The sequence below is a fragment of the Salvelinus fontinalis genome, chromosome 7 (assembly GCF_029448725.1).
Source record: "Salvelinus fontinalis isolate EN_2023a chromosome 7, ASM2944872v1, whole genome shotgun sequence".
Classification (NCBI taxonomy): Eukaryota; Metazoa; Chordata; class Actinopteri; order Salmoniformes; family Salmonidae; genus Salvelinus; species Salvelinus fontinalis.
This window is the reverse complement of record NC_074671.1, coordinates 50,682,991-50,698,875: the sequence shown is the minus strand read 5'-3', so window position 1 is coordinate 50,698,875 and position 15,885 is coordinate 50,682,991. Positions and strand designations below refer to the sequence as shown.

Here is a 15,885-nt window from a genome sequence, read left to right as displayed (position 1 = left end):
AACACAACGTGCCATTGAAATACAGGAGTGATGGATGCTGATAATGGGCCTCTGTATGCCTATGTAGATATTACATTTAAAATCTGCCGTTTCCAGCTACAATAGCCATTTACAACATTAACAATGTCTACACTGTATTTATGATCAATTTGATGTTATTTTAATGCACAAAAAAAACATGCTTTTCTTTCAAAACAAGAACATTTCTAAGTGACCCCAAACTTTTGAACGGTAGTGTGTACACATGCACAGTCGTGGCCAAAAGTTGAGAATGACACATATATACATTTTCACAAAGTTTGCTGCTTCAGTGTCTTCAGATATTTTTGTCAGATGCTACTATGGAATACTGATGTATAATTACAAGCATTTCATAAGTGTCAAAGGCTTTTATTGACAATTACATGAAGTTGATGCAAAGAGTCAATATTTGCAGTCTTGCCCCTTCTTTTTCAAGACCACTGCAATCCGCCCTGGCATGCTGTCAATTAGCTTATGGGCCACATCCTGACTGATGGCAGCCCATTCTTGCATAATCAATGCTTGGAGTTTGTGGGTTTTTGTTTGTGCACCCGCCTCTTGAGGTTTGAACACAAGTTCTCAATGGGATTAAGGTCTGGGGAGTTTCCTGGCCATGGACCCAAAATATCGATGATTTGTTCCCTGAGCCACTTAGTTATCACTTTTGCCTTATGGCAAGGTGCTCCATCATGCTGGAAAATGCATTGTTTGTCACCAAACTGTTCCTGGATGGTTGGGAGAAGTTGCTCTCGGTGGATGTGTTGGTACCATTCTTTATTCATGGCTGTGTTCTTAGGCAAAATTGTGAGTGGGCCCACTTCCTTGGCTGAGAAACAACCCCACACATGAATGGTTTCAGGATGCTTTACTGTTGGCATGACACAGGACTGATGGTAGCGCTCACCATGTCTTCTCCGGACAAGCTTTTTTCCAGATGCCCCAAACAATCGAAAAAGGGGATTCAGAGAAAATGACTTTACCCCAGTCCTCAGCAGTCCAATCCCTGTATCTTTTGCAGAATATCAGTCTGTCCCTGATGTTTTTCCCTGGAGAGAAGTTGCTTCTTTGCTGCCCTTCTTGACACCAGGCCATCCTCCAAAAGTCTTCACCTCACTGTGCGTGCAGATGCACTCACACATGATATTTCTGAGCAAGCTCTGTACTGGTGGTGCCCCGATCCCGCAGCTGAATCAACTTTAGGAGACGGTCCTGGCGGCTTACTGGACTTTCTTGGGTGCCCTGAAGCCTTCTTCACTACAATTGAACCGCTCTCCTTGAAGTTCTTGATGATCCGATAAATGGTTGATTTAGGTGCAATCTTACTGGCAGCAATATCCTTGCCTGTGAAGCCCTTTTTGTGCAAAGCAATGATGACGGCACGTGTTTCCTTGCAGGTAACCATGGTTGACAGATGAAGAACAATGATTCCAAGCACCATCCTCCTTTTGAAGCTTCCAGTCTGTTATTTGAACTCAATCAGCATGACAGAGTGATCTTCAGCCTTGTCCCCGTCAACACTCACACCTGTGTTAACGAGAGAATCACTGACATGATGTCGGCTGGTCCTTTTGTGGCGGGGCTGAAATGCAGGCGGAAATGTTTTTGGGGGATTCAGTTCATTTGCATGGCAAAGAGGGACTTTGCAATTAATTGCAATTCATCTGATCACTCTTCATAACATTCTGGAGTATATGCAAATTGCCATCATACAAACTGAGGCAGCAGACTTTGTGAAAATTAATACTTGTGTCATTCTCAAAACTTTTGGCCACGACTGTATATATATATATTTAACTCAATAATATGAAATATCAACAAGCTCTACCCTTGAACACTCAGAGAAGTGCATCTGAAAAAAAGAGCTATTGACTAAATATAATCCAACTGTACTTAATTGCTGTACGTGTGGATACCATAATAATAACATACGTCGGGCACATACTTAACCATACATGAGTTGACTTTATTATCTTGCACATTATTTTGTGTCCACACAATTGCTCTGAAAATTCTTTTGGCTTTAAGACACCATTTCCTTCTCTTTTACATAGATATTCACCCCCCGTTTGTCAGCCTGATAGTTGGTTGATGATTGGTTGATGCAGTTGATGAATGAGTCATTCTCCATAGGAATAGAATCTAGTCATTCTATTTCTATGTCATTCTCTTCCTGTATTTTGTCTTTAACCGTAGCCCTGGAAATAGGCTGGGTTAAGCAGCGACCGTAGTGCAGTAATGCAACTCTGCCTCTGTCCGTCCACTCCATTCTGCTCCAACTGCAAGCTCCAGTGATAACCGAGGGAAGTCCTTTTTAAGACATGACCCCGAAGACAGGGTTATGGCGGCAGATGCTCGGTCCGATCTCCTCATAGTCTTTTTTGGTGTGGCACACTTGGTAAAACTCCGGCTGAGGAAAGAGTAGATATGACCGTTATTATTTGTTGGTGTACACTTTTCCTTTCAAGTTTCCTATTATATATTCTAACCAAGGCTAACAAAGCCTCCAAGTGTTTCTTCAGCTTTTACATCAGTAGAATATATATATCTCTGATAGAGGGATCTTTGTCTGTTAACTCATGTTACTAAGTTCTAGAACTCACAGTTGATGCCAACATAGACCCGCCGAACCAAACAGCATATCTCTGCATGTGGTGAGTGATAACTTGCACGTCGATGGGTTTGGGCTGGCAAGAAAACATGAAACATGTTATTATTGAGCCAATAACACCTATGATTATGCTGGAAATGCAAAATATGACATCATTTTGAACATTTTAGGAGCCACAACACCCATAAAGCTGTAGCATTCCTATAAAGTAGATCAGCTGACTAGGTCAAATGTAAATCGGTTCTCACCTTCAGCTTGCCACCGCTCAATTCCTCACTGAGTTTCAGTCTGCCATCCACTGTCCTTTTCAGGTCCCTCTGCAGACGTCGGCCAAAATCTCTGAACATAGTGGAGCCTCCAGAGAGCACGATGTTCTGCATAGCAACAGACAAGGTAAATAGACACTTGGAACCTCGACATACTCCTGAATAGATCATTTAGAAAGTAAAAACACATTTCATCCTCCTACTTAATCTCATAACTTCTGGATGGAGACAAGTCTCGGTATCTGGCATAAGTTTATCGTTTCAGTACATCATGAGGACTGCTTTTCTATTGTCAAACACAATGTTCTTGTCGCCTGTCATGTGAACGAAATCGAACTTGAACTCCCCAGACGTACCTTATAGAGGGGACGTCTGACGTCAATAGGGCAGTTCTGAATGACCTCATCAACAACCTCGGAGATGGGCTGGGTGAAGTCAGGGTTGGCAAACTGGGGGAGGAGAAAACACATACAGTACAACCAATGTTATTATGATACAATTAGAGCTGAGTGATTAACAGAAATGTCAGTTCAATTATTTGAATTCGTTCAGTTTTTCCCCTGCGAGTTCAACATCTCACAGTTTCTCTAGAGATAAATCAGATCCAGCCTGAACTGTGCAATGTACTTGTAGTTTCCAACAGGCCAATATTCTACATAGTTTAGTGTATAAAAACGTGGTAATTAACTACAATGACCATAATCCATTGTGCATCTACTTGTCCAGTCTTTCTTTTATGCTTGCTACTGAACAGAGAAGAGTGGTCGTGAGGTGACGGAGAGCAGCTGTTACTTTGCGAGGTACATCATATGACACCTGCCCGTCGAACATCTCATTCCAAAATCATAGGCATTAATATGGAATTGGTCCCCCCTTTGCTGCTATAACAGTCTCCACTCTTCAAGGCTTTCCACTAGATGTTGGAAAATTGCTGCAGGGTCTTGCTTCCATTCAGCCACAAGAGCATTAGTGAGGTCGGGCACTAATGTTGGGTGATTAGGCCTGGCTCGTAGTCGCCGTTCCAATTAATCCCAAAGGTGTTCGATGGGGGTTGAGGTCAGGGCTCTGTGCAGGCCAGTCAAGTTCTTCCACACCGATTTCAAAAAACCATTTCTCTATGCACCTCGCTTTGTGCACGGGGCTATTGTCATGCTGAAACAGGAAAGGGCCTTCCCCAAACTGTTGCCACAAAGTTGGAAGCACAGAATCGTCTAGAATGTCATTGTATGCTGTAGTGTTACGATTTCCCTTTACTGGACCTATGGGGCCTAGCCCGAATCATGAAAAACAGCCCCAGACCTTTGCATTCGGGCACGTAGCGTTCTCCTGGCATCCGCCAAACACAGATTTGTCTGTTGAACTGCCAGATAGTGAAGCCTGATTCATCACTCCATCTGAACAAATTTACACTGCTCCAGAGTCCAAGGGCGGCGAGCTAGACACTACTCCAGCCGACGCTTGGCATTGCGCATGGTGATCTTAGGCTTGTGTGCGGCTGCTCGGCCATCAAAACCCATTTCATGAAGCCCCCGACAGTTATTGTGCTGACGTTGCTTCCAGAGGCGGTTTGGAACTCGGTAGTGAGTGTTGCAACCGAGGACAGATGAATTTTACGCGCTATACGCTTCAGCACTTGGCGGTCCCATTCTGTGAGCTTGTGTGGTCTACCACTTCACGTCTGAGCCGTTGTTGCTCTTAGTTGTTTCCACTTCTCAATAACAGCACTTACAGTTGACCGGCACAGCTCTAGCAGGGCAGAAATTTGACAAACTGACTAGTTGAAAAGGTGGCATCTTATGAGGGTGCCACGTTGAAAGTTCCTGAGCTCTGCAGTAAGGCCATTCTACTGCCAATGTTTGTCTATGGAGATTGCATGGCTGCACGCTCAATTTTATACACCTCAGCAACGGGTGTGGCTGAAATAGCCGAACCCACTAATTTGAAGGGGTCCACATACCTTTGTATATATAGTGTATATCTACCTGAATATACATGATCTAAATGTTTGACAGTTGGTATTCAGCAGTCATAAAAGTATGCCTTATTCAATTTGAAGAACTACAAAATTGTGATTTTGTCAGACAGCAGCTCTATAGAGATGAGATGATGACTTGGAATGAAATAATAAAGTCATCAAATAAAACAAATGTAATATACACAACAACTGAAATATTTTATTAAAGTCACTAAATAAATGTTTATAAGTGATAAGCAGTGACGGGCAGTCACTACCATCATGAGACTTTAATTAATTTTTTATTCTGTGTTGTTACAGTATTCGACCCACATAATGCACAACGCATTTCATGTTTTCAAAAAAATATTAAAACCAAAATCTGTGATGTTTTAATAAATCGAACCAAAAAGCACTAATCACCCAGCACTAGACATTACATAACACAAGCACAACAATATATATTGAAAATGGGATCATACCTCTGGGTGGAAGAAGATCTCAGGGCCAAGGAAGCGCTCATAGCCCACGTCGATGGTGAACTCCTTCTTGCTGATGGAGTTGATGCCCGTGTACTGCTTGATCCACTTGGAGCCGTCCACATCGTACTTGTTGAACTCTTTCACCAGGTCAGGGCAGACGTAACTGAACCTTTCCTGGAACACAATATGGAATCCTTATCAATTGTAAGTCATAACCGAGTGTACATAAGACACTGGGTAGATGCCAAATAGTTAACAAGGAGTCATGATATGTGACTGTACATCTCTAGTCAATGATGCAGCAATACTGACCTCTGCTGTTTAACCTGAGAAATGCTCACAAATAGTACAGGTAATACTTCCTTTGGTTTGTGTAGGGAACAAAAAGTTATAAATGTGCAGGTACCTTGATGGCTTTGGCTGTTTCCAATGACTGCTCTGGTGGGATACCCACCTCCCGCTCTCTCAGCAGCTGCTGGGTGAAGTAGGTGATGTCTCGACCAGCGATGGGGATGTGCTTTATACAGCTACCGATGACGTAGCCTTCCGCCTGGAAGAAAACACAACACCGATTGACTACACAATCTATTATCGCTCGTACAGGAATGTAATGTTACCATGTATGTGTTAGCAATAGTATATAGTTAGAATACATCCGAGTAGTGTTCAGTAGGGCACACTGTTCCAAACTTTTGCAGCAGATTAAGAAAATGTATTCTTGTTGGACAAGTTCAGGAAGTACCTCCCCGTTTCACTTTGTTTCAAAACGTTTGCTACCTAATAAACATGACCCAGTTCTAGTAAAAACTATATGGAATGATGATCGAATGAATGTACCCACCACTGGGATGACGTGGGTGACCCCATCACCGCTGTCAATCACCGTCCCCGTAAGGGTCCTCTCGCCCAATTGTCTGGAAGTCCATGAGGCTGCCAGCGCCAGGACCGCCTGAGAAGGAAAACACAGACCTTGTCACTTTCCACTAATGACGACAACCCGTATTCGCAAAGCGTCTTAGATCAGGAGTGCTAAATCTAGGATCAGTTTAGACCACAATCAATACAATTATAAATATAGTCAGGGGAGTGACTAGATCAGCACTCCTACTCCTGTTTTGAAAAGGGACCCAGAATTGAGATCCACCCAGGGGTTTCACAGACACCCTCATTTCCTCTGTGAAGTGTGTTGAGAGTTGTGATAATGCACACAAAATCAAGTTTGACTTGACCCTGGAACATGAAGAGGTGCAGGGAAGAGATGATATAGAACCAACCAAGAACATAGAGAGGATTTACCTGTACAGCGATGTAAAGACCTGGAACGTTGAAGGACTCAAACATAATCTCTGCTGTGTACTCTCGGTTTTCAGGGGTATTCAGAGGAGGCTCTGTCTGTGGAAAAGAAAAGTACAAATCCCGTAGGTTCCTGCTACTAAATGGCATACTTTCCACACTAACGTGCATGTTATGAACGTACCAAGAGGAAGTAGTGGTCTTCGGGCTCTGCCCGCAGATACTTGAAGATGACCTGTTCCATGAACCTCTCCATGAGATCCCAGTCATCCACGATCCCATGACGAATGGGCCACTGTTACAAGGGGAACAACCACACCCAAAATTATTTTTTCCATTAGGCTACTCAGTTCTAACAGGCATTCAGCATGACTTTACATTTCAACTTTAAAAAAGGGGCAATGACAAAGCGAATTGCCAGACACTGTTGTTTCGGGGGAAAAAAGCTGACTAATGGGGCTGAAGAAATTGAACCGCTCTAAAATGCATAGATAGAGATATGGTTGCAAAGACTGACCATCCGACGTCGTAGTTTCACCATGTTTTGTTTACAAACATTGGAGTAAAACAAGAGTTATATTTTCGGTTCTGATGGGATATGCCAGTTGAACTACGCTCATGAGGCATTTTGAAGTTATATTCTTCAAGAACTAATATCATTAAAGTCCAAAAACGTATGTAGCAACTGCAGACTTCCCCTTTAAGTAAACCTCCATCACTGGAAAATGCAATGTACCTTTGTCGCATAATTTGGTTTGTCTATTGCCTCGTCACCGATGTAAAAGTCCAGGTCGTCCACCCCCTTCGTCATCCTGCGCTGGGCTTGGTCTCCAACCTTGGCCGACTCCTTGATGGCGATACCTGAAGTTTAGGAAGATTCAACGCCATTAATCCTTAGTACCAGCCTACATATGGTTAGGACATTGTTGATTGAAACATCATGACTTGAGGGTGCTGATAGGCAACGTTACACAGGTGAGCTGATTAAATCAAGCATAGGGAAAGCAGACCGCTGATGCTAAACACAAGAGAGGAAACTCAATGAGCGGCAGGCCTATTACTTCGATTCGTCTTGTAAAATCAGTACACAAACAGACACATTTTTATTAAAGAGATACTGAACGACTCTGCATGGGTTTTTCGGTTGCTCATTACGAAAAAAACAAGATTTCAGTCATGGGGGTGGTTCGATGTGGCGGTTACTTATGTTTGTCCCTCATGAGACACCGTAGGAATAAAGCCAGTACCACTTTCTCAAAATAGTCAGAATGAATTCAATTAAATTCAAATCAATTCAAAGGGCTTTTTTGGCACGGGAAACATGTTTACATTGCCAAAGCAAGTGAAATAGTTAAACAATTAAAAATGAACAGTGAACATTACACGCACAAAAGTCTGAAAGGAATATAGACATTTCAAATGTCATAATATGGCTATGTACAGTGTTATATCGATGTGCAAATAATTAAAGTACAGAAGGGAAAATAAACATAAATATGGGTTGTATTTACAACGGTGTTTGTTCTTCAGTGGTTGCCCTTTTCTTGTGGCAACAGGTCACATATGTTGCTGCTGTGATGGCACACTGTGGTATTTCACCCAATAGATATATGGGACTTTATCAAAATTGAATTTGTTTTCTAATATGGTCATACATTTGGCAGGAGGTTAGGAAGTGCAGCTCAGTTTCCATCTCATTTCGTGGGCAGAGTGCACATAGCCTGGCATCTCTTGAGAGCCAGGTCTGCGTACAGTGGCCTCACTCAATAGCAAGGCTATGCTCACTGAGTCTCTACATAGTCAAAGCTTTCCTTATATTTTGGGTGAGTCACAGTGGTCAGGTATTCTGCCACCTTGTACTCTCTGTTTAGGGCCAAATAGCATTCCAGTTTGCTCAGTTTTTTTGTAATTTCCTTCCAATGTATAAAGTAATTATCATTTATTTTATTTTTTTCATGATTTTTTGAGTCCAATTGTGTTGCTGTCCTGGGGCTCTGTAGGGTCTGTTTGTGTTTGTGAACAGAGCCCCAGGACCAGCTTGCTTAGGGGACTCTTCTCTAGGTTAATCTCTCTGTAAGTGACAGTTGTGTTATGGAATGTTTTGGGAATCACTTCCTTTTAGGTGGTTGTAGAACAGCTCTTTTCTGGATTTTGATAATTAGCGGGGTATCCAATGCTGAATCCCAACCCCCCCCCCCCCCTTCCATAGTCCCTACATTGGCGCTTTCACGAGTCCCTCGCCACATACACAAGTGTCTCAAAGCTGAGGGAGTGAAAATTAGAGGGTGTATGGGGCTTACTTAGATCCTCTGATAGCCATTTTGACCAAGCCAGCAAGGCTGCATGCTCCAGAGCGAAGTGGTATCCCACATGCAGCGATATGCTTGGAGTTTGCGCAATTTCATACAAAAGAATGCAGAGGCGTGCCTAATTACATGCCACATGCATTGTTTTCATCTGATTTAAAACTTGACATGTAACAAATGGAATACCTCCAAAATTAAATGAGGTTTATATCTTGTAAAATCGGCGGGGGGGGGGGGGGGGTTGTTATTTGGAATTTCATGTTCGTTTTATTATTTGAATGTGGAACATGAATTGCATCGTTTAAGTCACGAGTGTGTCCTAAAGTTGATGGGTTCATTGATCCCCTTGCCACTCTTGGCCAGGTCGCAATTGTAAAGGAGAATTTGTTCTCAACTTGCCTACCTGGTTAAATACAAGGTGAAATAAATAAATAAAACTCTGAAAGTCTCCCTTGTTGTCAGCAACAAATGACAACGGAACGCTTTCTGAGCGAATTGGTAGGGGCGAGGGAGTGGTTTGGAATTCACCGTAAAATAACTCAAGAAATCGGTAATTTTGTTGACGTTTCTGCCGAGGAGCTTTTAGTCGCACAGTTTTATATCGAGCTAAGGTGTTTGGTGCAGTATTTCTCAAGTAAAACATTTTTGTGACGAGTTGTTTTATGTAAACAAAGTCCGATCCTCTGTGCTGCTGGGCAAGTCTGTCTCGCTGTCTGTGTTCTGCCATACGACTGGATATCCATCCGTGGTAATGGACATTGTTGAAATCAAAACCAAACCCTTGAGTCATTACGAACTCATGAACACAAATCTCACAAAACTCTGTTTTGGACGATACTGACTTAATGACCAAATTTAACCTACTTGTGCTTTTTAGTCAATTTTATCACTGAAATAAATGTTTGACTAATATCAATGTCACATATGCCATTTTCAACAAGATCAGTTATTTTATGTTTTTAATTATTTTCCCAAAATTGAATAAATGAGGTAAGCTTTATCCAACAACATAAGTGCGAACCCATTACACTCCTTTGTTTTGTCTGAATTTACGTGTTTTACGCACCAGCTAAGCTTCTGGGAGAGCCAATCATTCTCTTTGATTTGAAAATACATTCGATACAGGACCTTCTAATCAGCAGGTTTTACATGGGTGGAGTTTTGGCTTGCCTGGTGACATCACAAGACGGTAAATAAGTAATACCAATAACAAAAGAGAGTTATAAACCTCTTTGCCAATAACATATAACATAATAACATACAATAACATATTTTTTACATCCCACTCAGACTACTCCCAAACAGTCCTAGCAAAATTATTGCTTGAGAATTATATTTTACTTAAAAGCCATTTTTGTTTCTTTTTAACCATTTTAATGGAAAACTATTACAGTAAGCTACATAAATTGTACCCAGAAATGATTTGATGTTGATATAAAAACAGCTGCATTGGGCCTTAAACTAACTGAATAATGTGACTTCATTGACAAAGTTGAGAGATTTACGAAGAGCACTTTGGTTTCCCGGGCCCACACGTACATAAAATGTATGCAAGGATGACGAAGTCAATTTTGATAAAAGTGTGTGCTAAATGGCATACATTATATATTATTATAATGTTGGACGATGAACATTGCTCCTTCAACTACTTCCTCGTAGCCTCTAAATGTTTAGGCCTACTCATCATCCATCCAGGCTTCGAAAATGCACATGTCATCCATCTACTGGCTACTTCAAGTCCACAGTCAGGTGGCCTTGGCAAGCTTGTCCGTTATTCTAGTCAACAGGGGCACAAGGGGACTTCTGCTATGGAGCCATATCACTGAATATAGGCTGGACTAGCTTCCTTTCAAGCTGTGTCTGTACAGCTTTCAAATACTGAAAACAAGTGAATAGGCTAAGATTATTGAAAATAGACAAAAATGGTTTGGATTTGTCACTGAATAACTAGTCTACGGTCCTCTAACAAGCTAGCATTGCCATTTAGCGTCCACTGGATGACTCAACGCTAGAGGAAGGCGGCCAACTTCAAACTTTGTGGTTTTACATTTGTTGAATTAGGCGTGCTCGCCTACTTCCTTTGAGCACTCCAATCAGATAAAAAAAAACAGGAAGGACCGATACCAAAATGCTTTCAGCAGATTCATTTAACTAATGACCATACAGTATGTCCGCCTTATGAGTTAGCCAAATAATGGACTAAAGGAGCCTAACGTTACTCCTAATAGACCAAGGATTTTCTATTTAAAGGGTAAATTGGCTCTGGAAGCCAAAACAAACAAATACTCCATCTAAACGTGAATCGAATCTCAATTGCGGTATGGTTCTAAAAACATAAACCCCTCTACTTTCATATCACGTCAAAATAATTTCACAAATGCAAGATGCGTATTAACACAGTTGCAGCAGACAGTAATTTTCAGTGACAACAAACATCTTTCCGTTTAGAACAGAATAAAACTTTGTCCATCCAGGATGGACATTTTTCTTTGGCATCACCTTCCATTAAAATAATCACATACACATACAGTTGAAGTCGGAAGTTTACATACACGTTGGTTGGAGTTATTAAAGCTAGTTTTTCAACCACTCCACAAATTTCTTGTTAACAAACTATAGTTTTGGCAAGTCAGTTGGGACATCTACTTTGTGCATGACACAAGTCATTTTTCCAACAATTGTTTACAGACAGATTATTTCACTGTTTCACAATTCCAGTGGTTTAGAGGTTTACATACATTAAGTAGACTGTGCCTTTAAACAGCTTAAAATATTCCAGAAAATTATGTCATTAGAAGCTTCTGATAGGCTAATTGACATCATTTGAGTCTATTGGAGGTGTACCTGTGGATGTATTTCAAAGCCTACCTTCAAACTCAGTGCCTCTTTGCTTGACATCATGGGAAAATCAGCCAAGACCTCAGATATAAAATTGTAGACCTCCACAAGTCTGGTTCATCCTTGGGAGCAATTTCCAAAGGCCTGAAGGTACCACGTTCATCTGTACAAACAATAGTACGCAGTATAAACACCATGGGACCACGCAGCCATCCTACCTCTCAGGAATGAGACGCATTCTGTCTCCTAGAGATGAACGTACAATGGTGCGAAAAGTGCAAATCAATCCCAGAACAACAGCAAAGGACGTTGTGAAGATGCTGGAGGAAACAGGTACAAAAGTATCTATATCCACAGTAAAATAAGTCCTATATCGACATAACCTGAAAGGCCGCTCAGCAAGGAAGAAGCTACTGCTCCAAAACCGCCATAAAAAAAAAGCCAGACTACGGTTTGCAACTGCACATGGGGACAAAGATCATACTTTTTGGAGAAATGTCCTCTGGTCTAATGAAACAATAATAGAACTGTTTGGCCATAATGACCATTGTTATGTTTGGAGGAAAAAGAGGGAGGCTTGCAAGCCGAAGATCACCATCCCAACCGTGAAGCACGGGGGTGGCAGCATCATGTTGTGGGGGTGCTTTGCTGCAGGAGGGACTGGTGCACTTCACAAGAGGGAGGGAAATTATATGGATATATTGAAGAAACATATCACAACATCAGTCAGGAACTTAAAGCTTGGTCGCAAATGGGTCTTCCAAATGGACAATGACCCCAAGCATACTTACAAAGTTGTGGCAAAATGGCTTAAGGACAACAAAGTCAAGGTATTGGAGTGGCCATCACAAAGCCCTGACCTCAATCCTATAGAAAATTTGTTGGCAGAACTGAAAAAGCAAGGAGGCCTACAAACCTGACTCAGTTACACCAGCTCTGTCAGGAGGAATGGGCCAAAATTCACCCAACTTATTGTGGGAAGCTTGTCGATGGCTATCCAAAACATTTGACACAGGTTAAACAATTTAAAGGCAATGCTACCAAATACTAATTGAGTGTATGTAAACTTCTGACACACTGGGAATGTGATGAAAGAAATAAAAGCTGAAATAAATCACTACTATTATTCTGACATTTCATATTCTTAAAAAAGTGGTGATCCTAACTGACTTAAGACAGGGACTTTTTACTAGGATTAAATGTCAGGAATTGTGAAAAACTGAGTTTAAATGTATTTGGCTAAGGTGTATGTAAACTTCCGACTTCAACTGTACATTCTCACATCATACACATTTAAACGAGTCAGTCCATCATGCTGCATACACTAACATAGAGGACATTAATAGATTCACTCCGAAACGACCACTTTCTCAACTGCACTAGATAGATAAGTACATAAACCGATACAATTTACTTTGCATTTAGTATTCCAACAGCACAAAGAACAAATGAATGTTTGAATGCCATCTTTATGTAATACATGTATCACTAGCCACTTTAAACTATGCCACTTTAATGTTTACATACCCTACATTACTCATCTCATATGTATATACTGTACTCGATACCATCTACTGCATCTTGCCTATGCCGTTCTGTACCATCACTTATTCATATATCTTTATGTACATATTCTTTATCCCTTTACACTTGTGTGTATAAGGTAGTAGTTGTGGAATTGTTAGGTTAGATTACTCGTTGGTTATTACTGCATTGTCAGAACTAGAAGCTAACCATGTGTATGTGACAAATAAAATTTGAGTTGATTCTTGGCCATGGGCATTCTGAAGCGCCGGACAGAGGGAAGCCTCTCGAACTGAGGGTGTAGAGGGTGGGGGGGGGGGGGGGGGGTCAGTGCCGGTGGTCGACCAATTACTTTGCTGGCTGTGTTGACTATTCTGGTTAGTCTGCTTTCTCTCCTCACTCTCAGATTCCCATACCAGACTGTCATACTGAACATAAGGATGCAGGTGTTTGGAGACGCAGATAGCTATTTAGAACTTATTCTGTCCGTTTTCCATAAACAAGCGCTGTAACATGGACATATGGCCGTGTGGGAACGCTAACCCTATTTTTTCAAATATTATTTCTCGCTGATATGAAAGATAAGGTCCTTATGCTTCCAAAATCATACTGCAAGCGATGCGTGTTACTGTTCAGACCGAGCGTCGCGGCTCTTAACAAAACTCCTCAGTACAGTCCAATGACTCACGTGTAATGGAAAGGAACTGATTCTCCTGATCAAGGACTACATATGAATGAACATGGTACATTATCATTAGAAGACTGTCTGACATTGTTTCCCAAACTCAGTCCTTGGGACCACAGGGGGTGGTTTTTGCCCTAACACTACACAGGTGATTCAAATTATCAAAGCTTGATGATTAGTTGATTATTTGAATCAGCTGTTTAATGCTAGGGCAAAAAACATTGTGCACCGAGTTTGGGGAACCAGCTGCTGTACGATACCGAAATACTTACATGAAGGAACAATAAACTGTGGCTCTGTGTTTCCAGCATATCCAATCTTTGTGTACCTACAACAAAAGCATTGCATGAGAATGTTCAGTGGGTTATATAGATCCTAATGATGCACGATCTAAAGCAGTGGTTCACAACCTAGGGGTACTTAGCCATCCACAGGGGGTGTATATGGTCATGAGACCATAGGCCTAATGGTAAAATGCACATGAGGGGTACTCAGTCCGAGCAGTGAAATGTCAGTTGGTTGTACAGTAACCGAAAAAGGTTGGAAACCACTAATCGAAAAGGTGGCATGACTGTCTGTGGACTAGGCCAGTTATACGGTTCCATAAATTGAAACAGTCACGTAAACTCTTGTAACAGATTAAAGTCAATGCATACTACTAATGTAACGTCTAACGAATGGGGAACCCTGATTGAAATTAGCTACTAGCAAGCTATCTTCTAATGCCTAAAATGGGTAACTAGCCATCTTGCTGGCTGGATTAAACGAAATTAAGCAAATTAAGGTTGTTGCTGACTAGCTAGCTATCTTGATTGGTTTACTTTGCACTCCCAACATTTCTTCCCTGTCTGGGTGCATCTAGCTAAAGCCAATGAATCAGTAAGCTAGCTATTAGCATTAACACTTGCTACTTACCCTGTGCCACAGTCAACTACACAAGCCGGTAGACGTCCAGCCATGTTTCCTTAAATATCTACTGCAGAGTGCAATAGTGAATTGCTGCTTTATTCCAATGGGTCTTATAAAAAGGAAAGTCGTTTGTTTTGGGTAGAGGGATAACCATTTATTTAGCTAGCTAGTTTAGAGGCGGAACCCTGAACCCGCAGAGTGAAGTTACCTCCGCAATCACCTGATGCGGAAGTTGAAAGCGGCTGACGCGACGCTGATCATAACGTTGGTTAAAGCATTTCTAATATCGCACCTTATCAGAAGGGTAAGGGAGTGTACACTTTCTAATTGCAATGTAAACATAGTAAACAATTATTCTCTATAATGTACCGGTAGTTTGTATAGTAGCAGCAGAATAACTGTGTTCAGTCAATTCACGGACAGGATTCTGTGACGACTGATATGAGGGCAGTAGACTATCTGAATATAATATCTTCTTTGAACATTGCATGACGCTATAGACATCAATGACATTAAAATGCATTGTATCAATGCGTTAGATTGACATTTTGGATGAACATGAAAACCAAGCTCTCTTCTCTCTATCCTAGAAGTAAACTGCATTAGTGATCAGTTTCACCCAATACCATCTCAAAAGTTTCCATCATTTTCAGAGACCGAGTTAAAATCAGTTTCAAGTTGGATAATCGACAATAGCTTTCAAACCGCTTGAGCCACAGACTCCAAATAAGTGTCATGATGTTGGAAAAATTGTGACCGTGACATGTTGGTACGTTCCTTTGAATGTCATCAAGTTGACATTCAGTGATCCGTGCCCAGTGGGTGGGAACCTAGGCTTCTTCCGTCTGTTTTATGGTTCCGCAGCAAAACAATGGGCGTGGATGGTACTACCCACATCAGATATAGGCCTCCCTCCCCAGACAAGCTGGAGATACCGCTCCCCACTTCATAGGGCATAGGGCATGAGCCAGATCCATGCAATGCCAATGGGTTTAGTCT

General features: G+C 41.5%; 1 protein-coding gene across 1 annotated transcript; it reads right to left on the bottom strand.

Moving 5' to 3' along the window:
• Window positions 1-1,963: 1,963 nt before the first annotated feature.
• LOC129859636 (actin-related protein 3-like) lies at window positions 1,964-15,123 on the bottom strand. Its single transcript, XM_055929673.1, has 12 exons — window positions 14,893-15,123; window positions 14,250-14,305; window positions 7,361-7,485; window positions 6,809-6,919; window positions 6,628-6,723; window positions 6,173-6,280; window positions 5,738-5,881; window positions 5,332-5,505; window positions 3,252-3,344; window positions 2,878-3,003; window positions 2,622-2,705; window positions 1,964-2,428 (listed from the first exon to the last, which is right to left on the bottom strand). Exons 1-12 carry the CDS (start codon window positions 14,934-14,936, stop codon window positions 2,333-2,335), a joined length of 1,257 nt encoding a protein of 418 aa, XP_055785648.1. The 5' UTR covers window positions 14,937-15,123; the 3' UTR covers window positions 1,964-2,332.
• Between the last annotated feature and the right edge of the window lie 762 nt (window positions 15,124-15,885).